This window comes from Octopus bimaculoides, chromosome 13 (assembly GCF_046866305.1).
Source record: "Octopus bimaculoides isolate indiv1 chromosome 13, ASM4686630v1, whole genome shotgun sequence".
NCBI lineage: Eukaryota > Metazoa > Mollusca > Cephalopoda > Octopoda > Octopodidae > Octopus > Octopus bimaculoides.
In genome coordinates this window covers 65,589,691-65,602,190 of record NC_142940.1, presented here as the reverse complement: position 1 = coordinate 65,602,190, position 12,500 = coordinate 65,589,691, and the positions used below count along the sequence as shown (strand labels likewise).

General features: G+C 37.1%; 1 protein-coding gene across 1 annotated transcript in view; it reads left to right on the top strand.

Annotated features, from left to right (window-relative positions):
• LOC149132937 (CUB and zona pellucida-like domain-containing protein 1) overlaps positions 1–12,500 on the top strand; it is a 29,765-nt gene that overhangs the window by 3,482 nt on the left and 13,783 nt on the right. Inside the window, exons 3-4 of the mRNA XM_089361317.1 lie at positions 5,662–5,814; positions 9,720–9,810. Of these exons, the coding sequence (XP_089217443.1) occupies positions 5,662–5,814; positions 9,720–9,810 (244 nt within the window). The remainder of the gene's footprint in view (positions 1–5,661; positions 5,815–9,719; positions 9,811–12,500) is intronic.

Genomic DNA, 12,500 nt, shown 5'->3' with positions numbered 1-12,500 from the left:
AATTTTCGACAAATTTGGTATATTTAATATGTCTAGAGAAAGAAGTGCTGTTGGTAATTTATCTCTGTACACGTAGATTTCAGTTAGGTAGCTACAAGCAGAGACAACAAAGCCGCCGGGTTAGTCTGCTTAGTGAATTTTGGAGACGAAATAGCTTGCGAAGTTAATAGCGGAAGTGGTTTCTGAGCCGAAAGTGATATTCATGCTTAGTGTTGGAGATTTGCTTCTAGTTGTGGCTAATGAAATCTTACGATATTTTGTTAATCTGTTCGCCAGTCCAGAAATGGCGTTTCAGAAGTTTCAAGAAATTCTTGTGAGTGCCAGGAAAATGTTAATTATTTTAATGAATATAAGCACTTTTATTAACCATAATACACACACATGCGCGCACACACGAGCACACAATGTGTGTGCAAAGTTTATATACAAGTGTGAGAGAGAGAGAGAGAGAAAGAAAGAAAGCGTGTGTATGTGTGTTTGCGTAATTACATAAAAGAAAAGACACACGCACGAACGTACGGAGAGTGTATAGTTTTTATGGTGCGTTTCATTTTTGCGTGTTTGCTTTATATTTGTGTAGATTCATTGAACATTTTAGCTTATTAACATTTCTAGATTTACGTAGATAATATACATATGTATATATTGCATTTATATTGGAGGATATAGGTGCTGATTTTGTTCTATAAGTGTAGATGTTTAAGATGAAGGATAGTTTAATGTGCACGTGTATTTTATGTTTCCATGAAATGTGAATTTCCATACAGCTGTGAATAGTATGTCAGTAGCAGAACATGCGTGTATATATCATTCTATGTATATATCATTGTTGCGTGTATATGTCATTCGACGTATACGTCATTGTATGTGTATATATCATGGCTGCGTGTGATTATGCATTGCTCCTCATGACGCAACGGCAAACATTAAGCTGAATGTATCCTCATCTTTTTTCAATCCTGACAGCAACTCCAGCTTCTCTTTGTCAGAAAAATGGCAGTGATTTTCATAGAAAGTGCCCAATTTTCCTGCTTTACTGCTTACAAATCGTGCAATAGCTCAGCAGACAGGCAATTCAAGTCAAGACAAGAAGAAAGAAAAGATACATAAAATGCCCTTCCTACTAACATTGTTGTAACCCTTTTTCTTCTTCATCTCCCTTCCTTTCAGCATATTTTGCTATTATTTCTTTTTCTTTCTTCTGCTTCCTCTTCTTTTTTATCCTTTCTTTTCTTTCCTCTAAAACATTTTTTAAAGAAATCGAATCCTTACACCAAGTAAAGAAAATATTGATAAATAATCCATAAAAGTCTTTCTAGGTATTATATTTTTAAGACAATAAGCCCGAAATATATATACCCTTGTTTTCAGAGAGGAAAAGTAACCGCAAATAAGGAAACATAGCAGATAGAAGAAAAATACTATTAGAAAGAGGGGAGGGGAATGAAGTTTTTAGTGTGTGTGTGTGTGTGAATATATATATATATATATATATATATATATATACACATACACACATACATACATATAAGCAAAAACACGTACAGATATATGTATACATACATGCATACATACATACATATACACAAGTACAATTTACTCAATTGGCTTTCTTACCGTTTGCATCTACTCAATTCACTCACAAACAAAATATTTCTGTGGCTTCGGTTGATTCGCGTCTATAGAAAACGATATTTGCCCAAGGTATTGAACATATATTCATACATACACCATTAATACAAACAGTAAATGGAAACGGGAATGAGATGAATTCAGAACAAAAATATATTTGACTGTGTATATTGTTTTTACGAGGGGGTGGCAAAACCGACTGAGCCTTTTTTTTATATATTTTTTTTCAAAGTGCAAAAAAATGAACGTAATTCTAGTAAAAAGAAAATAGACATTAAATACTTTTCAAATCCACCGAATATTTTGCAATCCTTTCTTCTTTATGCCTTACACATAAATTGCTATCATTTTCCCTCTTACATTTTATGTTTTGTGCAATTTCCCACATTCGGAAGCACAGAATCGATAAATGAGCTTGTCATTCCGCTAACGTCGCTTGACTGAGTGTTTGTTTGGTCACACGGATGCGGTAAGTTTACTTCTGCGTATGCGGACGACGTCACTCTCATCGTGTCTGAGGAAGCACAACTACCTCGAGTAGAAGATGCTCTCCGAAGATACGAAGCGGTGGCAGGAGCAAAAGTTAACAAGGACAAGTCCATCGGTCTGCGCCTCGGCACCTGGAGGAACAGGCCGTTATCGTCCAGTGTCATTGGACACTGGACAGATGGTCCTGTTAAGTTGCTTGGAGTCTGGTTCGGTTCAGACTCACAGACGGAGAAGAATTGGAGCGAGGTAGTAAACAAGGTGGAGGCCATAGTCCGGAAGTGGTCCGGGCGGTCTCTGTCCTTGAAGGGTAGAGCGGAGGTGGTGCAGATGTTTATAGCATCTGTAATCACCTACCGCCTGTCCGTTGTGCCTTGCCCCGATTTTTGGCTAAACAAGCTGGTACGACTCCTCTTCCGCTTTTTGTGGAGGGGGGGGAAAGCCACTTGTGAGGCGCTCCGTATGCTGCCAGGAACCGCTAAAGGGTGGTTTGGGGATGCCCTGGCTAATGATACGCAGACATGCGTTGAGGCTGAGACATCTCTGGTGCCACCTGGAGGGTGATAAGGTGTGGAGTCCGTTGGCGGAGGAGTTCTTGCCGCGACCGGCCTCGCTGGAACGATTTAAACCCGGTCTCATTAAAAGACGTAATTTGACTTTATGGCAGAAGGAGTGCCGCCAGGCACTCTGGTCTATCCACAAGACGGGCAAGGCTGGCTGCGGGAATACCACCTCGGTATTCTACAGAGGGCTAGTGGAGGAGGGAAACGATGACGTCTTAGGAGGGGCTCTGGGGTTCGACGAGAACCAACTCGCCAACCTGTTTCGTAAGACCTTCAAGCCAGAGTACTTGGATAATTTCCAAAAATCTCTGACTTGGCAGAGTTACAGGAATGCTGTACCTGTTCGCGAAAAGTTATCCAGGCACGGTTTAGCAGTGCCACCGACATGTCCAAGATGCGAGCAGGACAGTGGAACTGTCCAGCACGCTCTCGTACATTGTCGGAAGCTCTCCGGCTTGATGGTTTATGTAGAACACGTGTTGTCGCATCTGGGACGAGTACAGCTGTCGGCTGAGTCTATGATAAAGATGATACCGCCAACTGGACTATCAAAGGAAGGTGAGGCTTGTTTTCTCTGTACGGTAGCAGTATTGAAAGAGTGTATATGGAGAACGAGAATGGAAGGTATCGTGACAGGGTCCTACATATCCGGCCCTGGATTGCTGTTCTACTTCAGATATCATCTGAAGAGCAAGATAGGGCTGGAAAAGAGAACCCTGTCAGCGAAAGTATATGAACGGAGATGGAAGGAAGTAGTGAAAAAGGTGGGTGTAAGTCACCCAAACTAATCATTGAGAAAATAAAAGGCAAACTGCTGGGCCTTATAGGCTGCCGGGTTGAAAACCCAATCTCCCCCTTTTTTTATAGACATACATGTGTGTAGGTGTATGTGTGGGTATGTATGTGTGTGTGTGTGTATGTATGTATGTATATATGTGTATATATGTATATATTTATATAGATGTGTGTGGGTATGCATGCATATGTATGTCTGAATATTTCAAAGTCATCGTTATTTAAATTGTAAATTTTATAAAAACATCGTAAAAAAAAGTCTAAAGTAAATTGGTAAAACTGGAACACAATCGTGTTTTTTAATTAAACTTATACACATACGTATGTATGTAGACAGACAGACAGGCAGATAGATAGATAGATAGATAAATAGATAGATAGATAGATAGATAGATAGATAGATAGATAGATAGATAGATAGATAGATAGATAGATACACAGACAGACGGATGGACGGACGGACAGATAGATAGATAGATAGACAGACAGACTTGTTTCCGACCACTTCTATGCACTCTAGCAAGAATAGGTTAGAGAAACGCCACCACTTGCAAGCGCAATGTGCATAGAAGACGCATGAAGTGTTAAAAAGTGGCAACAAAGTATTGCAGAAAGACCATATTGTGCTAGACCATCGAATGCGGCGACTACTGACATGAACTGCCAGAGAAAAGCCGAATTGGCCCGCGAGGACATACGAGTCACAAGCTTTAAGCTTGCTGCCACAACTACACTGTAGTCAGAACACATTACAGAAGATGGCGGGAGTTTTTGGATATCGGAAAATGTGTACAAAGGGAGTACCTCCGGCGTTGGCACTTGATTCGAGGGATAGAAGAATGGACATTTCCTCTATTATGCTGAAAGTTGTTTGAAACCAATAAAAGCACGTTTTTCCGACTGGGTGAAAATCATGCAACGTTGCCGTATTTTTATGTGCCAGAAACGAAATCTTATCTCCCGGCATGGTAACACATTTTTCAGGGCTTAGAGAGTTCAAGAATCAGCGATTTGCATAGAAAGTCACTGCGACTGTTTTTTAAACATGACATGAACGCATTCTTCTTGCTGTTTTGGAACCTGGCTGACCTTTGAAAAGCGAGTGGTTCATTTACACACTCAAAAATTTAGAAAATCCATTAAGAGAAAGGACAAGAATCAGGAAACGATTTTTATTTATCACGGCAATGCATGATCACTTACTTCTTGAACAACAAATCAAAAATTAACAAATTAGGCTGGTCAGTGGTCTGCATCAGCCTTACAGCTTGGATCTGGCAACTCTCTTTCCCATGGCGTACGGTATAATGACAGCTGCTAGACAGAAACAAGGAATGCATTAGCACAGTTGTTTCCATACCTCAGAACTAATCTACACCGAAATAGGTAAATTTTTTGCTCACTCTCTTCTGAGAAGGCGAAGTAGATTAAAAATTTCTTCATCGTCAGAGACTTAAATGTTTCAAATAATCGTAACTTTAAAAATAAAAATATAGCAATATCGCCTCCCCCCACTCACATCCACAATATATTACACATTATATAATGAAAAGTGGAGTCGATATTAAAAAAGGTGGTGAACACATCGTCATCTATTTTTAAAATTACCATCATCTGAAGCATTTAAAACTTACTTGTCCAACACCAAATCGATGAAGAAATTCGAAGTGTGCTCAAGGTGTTCTCCGAGAATGTGAACGTGATCAGGTCGTCGTTGCCTCAAACTGGTCGGCTCCTACTTGTAACTATCTAATTTCTCTACTGCTGCTTGATTGGCATTTTCCCCCTTTCTGGTTTGCTAAACATTTTTATATATTTTACAATTTGATGAATTGCAACATTTTCTATTTTGCTACCAGATTAAATATTTTGAAAATAACTTCAGGTTTTTTTCATCTTTTGTGGTTTTATTTTGTTGTTTTGTTTTTTTTTTTAGTTGTATTTCGTTCACTAATCATGTTTTGCGCTATAAAAACTGTTGCCTACAAAAGGAGTGTATTATTTGGCAAAAATGATTGAAGAAAAGTGATAATATTCTTAATTAAGTGAACCTGAAAATAGTAGAAGAGAAGGAAAATATCACAGCTGAAGTCGTTAATAAAATAATTCTTTTTAATATTTGCATGCATCATTTATTCCTGTTTGATACCATTTTATTTATTTTTCTTCCTTTACAAACTTACAGGAACAACTACAAATGCAGAACTTTTGGGGAAAAAATGTGGCAATCAGACTCTGACGTTTGTATCTTCGAGCTGGAGTGTATATGTAGTGCTTCAACTAAAGAAATCAAACAGAAGCAACGCGTTGCTGGCGACATTCTATTCAGAGAAAAAAGGTAGGTGTATGTATGTGATCGTAAATGTTGGTTATTTTGTATTATTAACACTGGAGGATTGTACGATAAATTTATGCTCGACATAATTTGGACTCAGAATGTAGAGGGTAGAAAGCCTTTTGTCAGGTACTCCACCAATTCCAAAAAACTTCGCCTAAGGTATGATTCATATCCACTGTGTTTACCGAAAATTGCTCCTTCAAATACTGTATACGGAAGAAAAAAAACGGTCATTAAGCTAATCTCTCGGAAAAGGTTGACTCTTCCACCGCAAAATATCAGACCGAAACTCTTGCTAAATGAACAAAGTCATTTACAAAGTTTACTAAGTTACTATCAAGTCTACATGCAGAAAAACCGTAACTCTGGTGACCGAAAAAGGCATACTGTTCTTCCATGATGGGGCACTGCCTTTAAAAGTTTAGTACGTTCGGTATTTATTCTAACGATGGCGAGGCATCACAGTCCATTGCAGCATTACCTATTTACCGCTGAGTATGTGGTATATCTTTCGTATATACATTATATATGTATGTATACATACACGTACACATAAATATGAAAGTATTTACGTATGTGTTTGTGTGCGTGCGTGCGTGTGTGTGTGTGTGTTTGTAAATATGCACGGATATATCTTAATTATAAAGTTTTGTATATGTGTGTGATGTAGTCCATCTATGCTGGAACCACAGCATATCACAACGTGTAACTTCGTGCGATATCTTAAAAACATGTAATATCTTAATCATCAAATTCAATCAATACATGTTCATCATTTATTTCTGTACGTTAAAAACCTAAATACGGTGATGTGGCTTCGAAAGTCCCCTGACTGCTTCTGCGTTATTAGAAACTGTGTCTGGTGGAATTCCCCCGCCGCAGATACATTTGCTTCACATCACAACAGTCATCATTAATATGATAAAAGTTGCATCGTTATGATATGTCGCGGTGCAACAAAGGATTATAATGAATTATACCAAAATAACGTTCATTAACCATTGGTTTTCCCCGTGGGGATCTGTAAATTAATCATTCTTTATTAATGAACACTGTGGCGCCGTCTAGGATAAAAATAGATTTTAATCAAGATTTTTTTTAAAGTGTATAATCCGACAGCAGTAATTTGTTTCGCTTTTATTTCGTAATTAAATCAAATGACTTTAATTAATTATTATTTCCTATTAGTAGTAGTATTATTGCTGTTGTTGTCGTTATTGATTGTTGAATCATTAATTTACCGAACCAAAATGCAGGAATTAGTAGTATCTCTTTCCATTTCTCAGTTCAAATCCCGTTGAGGTCCATCTTACCTTTTACCATTCCAAGGGTCCTTAGTAATAACTCAGGACACCAAACTATTGTCCTTGTGCTTTTTATTTGAAACATTCAATATCATTATCATCATCATCATCATCATCACCATCGCTATAAAATTCAGACTCATCGTCATTGCGTTTACTAGAGGTTCAGTAGTTATAAAAGTATGTGCTACATTACAAATAGGAATTCTACTGCTTTTATCCGGATCCATAAGGCTCGTATGTACTCCTGTTTCATTAGTTTTGCGAATTTACTGCTGTTTTATAGGCATCCTTCATTTTTTCATGCATTTTACATTGGCACTGACGTCAATCCCGCTGCAATGATCTCACTTTTGCTGAGGTCCTTATAACGAGAAGAATTTCAGCTCAAAACGAAAGAAATTTCACTGATATTGTAAGTTGTTTCGTCAAATACTTCAACAATTTCGCCGATCTACTGCTTTGAACACGTCCTTTATTTGGAGATGTCCTAACGATGAAAGACAACGTTAAGCTAGATGAGTTTGGACATAGAATGCAGAAAGCTTCAATAAATACAAATCGTTCTATCCAGCACTCGAATGACTCTGTTAATTGCCCCATTAAACATATAATTCAGATTATATTCCTGAGGGCCTATATCTAAATGTCTGTTGAGTCTGGGCAGCTACTGAAAGCATTCTTTCGAGTGAGAAAAAAGTGAAACACAAAAAGTGTCTGAAACAAATAAATAATAATTGGATATAACCAACATTATATATAAGCAACATAAATTGGCTGTTTTGTTTGCTTCCACGTTAAAAATGAAATTTTTTTTTTCTTCCAAATTGTTTAAACTGTTTCCATATTGTTTAAACTGTTTCCATATTTTGTATGTTTCTTATTTCTGGATGAAAAAGTAATCAGTCAACCGAATGAGACATCAGACTGATCCAAGCAATATTACCTTCAGGCTTAAAAACTAATCTTAACAATTAGCTCGACGAATAAAAATGTGCCCTGTTCGGAGTTGTTTTTCTTGTTTAGTTCCGGCTCAGTCCTTCAACAAAGCAATTCCAACCTTAACTATCCCGTTTTTTTTTCCTTATATGTAAGGAAACTATATTCAGTATTGGATATGATTTGAAGAAGGTTTGCCTGTTCTCTCTTCTAGGGCGAGTTTATCACGACGAGGCTCTAACCTTAGTTCACTCTGTGTTGAGCCATAACAAATAAAACTCAGCTGACAAAGTTTGTCTTCGTGTAGAGTCATAACTTGCACACTGTAGTATTTTAGTAGTTTAGTATTTTATCCAATGAATTGTGCTGCGATAAAGGTTGCAAAGAACTGGTACGATAATAAAATTCCAATCGCCATCTTATAAACCACAGAAAGTTTATTAATGCAATACGAGTTTAAATAAGTTGTAAGGATTGTTATAAAGGAAGATGAAAAATTGACAGAATCGTTAGAAGATTGGATAGATGCAAGATGTAGTCCGAGTCTCAACGATTTGGGTTCAAATCCGGTCGCGGTCGACTTAACGATTCAATTTTGGGAAACGATGCAGCGGGTTGACGGAACTATTACATATTCGAGCCAGATGCTCTGCAGTATCTATTCCAGCTCTTTGTGTTATAAAAATATTACCTGAGGCAATATTGGTGCCAAGCTGTTGGCAGTTTTTTCCTGTGGATAACCAATAGTGAGTAAAAACTTCCAGACACAGGCAACTGTCAGTCTTCCGCGCAAACTTTTGCCCGGACTGGTGCCTACATGTTTTAATCGGAAAGTTATAACGATAAAAGCTCCCAAAGATCTTATGCTTATTCAAGTTTTCTGCATTTAGCAATATTACTAGATTGGAAAATTACATTAAATTCAGAAGCAATCATATAATTATTAAATAATTATTTCATTATGCATTCAAGGTCAACATGATTGTCAGTAAGAAGTCTGCATTTCATATACTAAAACCATAAAAAAATACAAAGACTTACAGAATATACGATGTACAAGATATAGGGGTTGTTTTATGTTCCTGAATTATTTATTCATTCACTAAGCACACTGACCCACATATGTCTTAAACAGATTTTGCTCAGTTAGTTTCTAAAATATATTTTGTGTATTTAGTGAAATAATTTGCATGCCAAGAGCCGAAATTTTGACAGCCTCTTAAAAGAGACTGTCAAACATAGGATTTATATTCAGCATCTCAAACAAATGAAACTGCGGAGACAGCTTTCACTATGGTGTTGTTGTTGTTGTTGTTGCTCGAATTCCATCTACAACTATCCAACCAATCTTTGATCATTGCGTGTCCAGGATAACGTTATCCAAAATAGCCCTCTCTTTTCAGAACAGTAGGCTATGGTTTGAGAGATATTTCGCTACCATTTCTAGCAGGGGCGTCGGGAGCAACTACATATTTTCTCGTTGGTTCGGTAGATTTGTTGTTAAGCCACTTCGAATCACAAATATTCTGAACCGTAGCAAACGACCGAGAATACAAGCTTTAACATTATTCTATCCACCAAGTTTTTAATATGGTCTCTTATGTAGAATTATGTTGCAGAATCGACTGTAATCCAAAGATATTTTCTCATTCATTTTGGCAGAGGCTCAGTGTAAGGATATCGATAACCGAATAAGCTTTTCCGATCAGAAGAACTACATATCCTCTCCCGAATTCCCGCGAATATACAGAAGGTAAGAATTTTGGTTATTCTCAAACATTTACAAACATATATATATATATATATGTGTGTGTGTGTGTGTGTGTGTGTGTTTGTGTATATGTCTTTGTGTGAGTGTATGTATATATATATATGTATGTATGTATTTATGTATGAATATGTGCATATATATATGTATGTATGTATTTATGTATGAATATGTGCATATATATATGTATGTATATATTTATGTATGAATATGTGCATATATATATATATGTATGTATATATTTATGTATGAATATGTGCATATATATATATGTATGTAGATATTTATGTATGCATACGTGCATATATATATATATATATATGTATATACACACACGTACATATTCCTACTCACTCATGTATATATGTTTACATATATTCTTTTATTCCTTTATACCTTTCAGCCATGCGATTGCTTTCATATATGTATGCATGCATGTATGTATGTATGTATGTATGTATGTATGTACATATGTATACACGCATGTATGTATGTGTGTATGCAAGTATGCCTGTATGTATGTATATGCATATGTATATGTATGTGTGTGTATAAATATATGTATATACACACGCTCAAATATGCACACACACGTGAGTGTTTAAGTATATCTATAAATATATACATGTGCATGAATATATATATATATATATATATATATATATATATATATATATATATATATATATATATATATATATATATATAATGTATTTGTGTATGTATGTATGTTTGTATGCATGTATGTATGTATTATAAAGAAAGTGAGCGTGAAAAGGGGAGTTAAAATAAGATTCTTTTCTTGTAGATAGATCGCAAAAAATGTCTTTGTCTCTCTCAGTCGCTTTTTATAGTCCAATTTCTAGCGTATGTACTTGTAATCCTCTGTGTGTGTGTATGTGTGTCCGTACTTGCGGGGAGGGGGACGCACTCGCGTTTCTTTTTTTTTTTTTTGTCTCTTTCTATTTTACTCCTCCACCAAGATCATGGTAATTTCAGTAAAGACTACTTTGTCGTAACTTCCAGTAACTTCTTCAAGGAATTCTTTCATCTTTATTGCTTATGATTTACCGATTCACAGAGGAAATCATAATGGTCGAATGGATAATTTATCGCATCGACTCACCAGCACCAGCCCCTATGCCACCCCCTTTGCACATGTCTAAGAACGGTGGTGTTGTGGGGCTTCTTCTACTAGCTCTGATAATGTGCTGTTGCTATTTTTGTTGTTGCTAGGTTCGGTGATAGTTACGGTAACTAATAGATGTGCTATTCTTTCTACAAAGTTTCATATTAAAGCCACTCTACTTCTCTGAAATACAAGCCAACTAGGATGGGTGCATGTTGCCTCTTAACGCGCTAGGAACTCTAGTCAAATCTCACTTAACTCTTATCTAACCCTCCGCCTTGTTTAGGGATAATACTCTCATTGGTTTCCTACATACAGGAAGATGAGATGGTGACAACAAGAATACTTTGAATCATAGTGCTTGTCGATCAAGGCAAACTTGGAGTTAAACTACAGTAAATTCCTTGAAATACGAGACAAAAAGAGAGTGATGTTGCTTTTAGAAAACAGGCAGCCAAATCCCCTTCAAATTACAGCTTAAATGTAAAAAGACACCTTGGCTAATACAGCCCCAGATAAGGAGCACTGGTTGGTAGAAAGATTAGGGATTTTTTTTCTTTTCGTTCTGAGTACAACTTTTTATCATTATCAAGTCGATTAAATAGGTACCAGTGAGTAAAGTAAGAACTGGGGTTGATGCATACAAATCCAGTATGGCTGCACTTTACTGAAGAAAGCCTATAAACAATAAACATGTCCGATGAAGACAGAATGGTCGCGATTGAGTTATCAATGATCCTGAAGATCGTCTAGTGGCAGTTGGCTTGTCTTAATTTTGGAGGGCAGTGACACCCTGTTGGACGTGAAAAAACGGAGCTTTGGTTTGGAGTCACAGTCGAGATCTTCTTCCAAACCAAATCGAAGAATGAGGAAAACATCCTAGACCTTATCCCCTTGACTAGTGCTGTGGAGATAAAAGTTGCAGTTGAGGTAAGAAAGTCAATAAGTCACTTGTGTGGTGCTGAAGGCCATTTCCGAGATTCCAGCCCGAAACAAAAAACAGGAGGGAGAACGCAGTCACAACTGCCAACACCACAGCCCCATTAACAAGTGTAGCGTACAGCAGTAAAAGCAGCAGCAGCAGCAGCAGCAGCAGCAAAGGGGACAGACACAATAGTAGCAGCACCAAAATCAACAAGTGCAGAACTAACATTCGCCACCCAAGAAGTCTTCAACTTAACTCCCTCTCTTTCAAACACAAATGTACATATGGACACACACGAAAACTAGGTCTATCTGCACTCCCACCAACATCGGATCTTCCAGATATGGAAATCTCATTCTGGGAGGAGGAGGAGAAACAACAAAATTTATAAAACAAAAAACAACAAAAAGATAAAAAATCATAAAAATGCTCCACCCATTCTAAACGAACGACATAATCATGACCGTCTCACCGGAAGTAAACCTACACTAAACACAGCCAAATTCACAACTCCTCCAATATCCACTTCAACATAATGAAATCACACAGGAATAACACTGCAGACCAACACACAAAAGCAACATCAACAAAACACCCACTCTAAACTTTGTACTGAGAAGG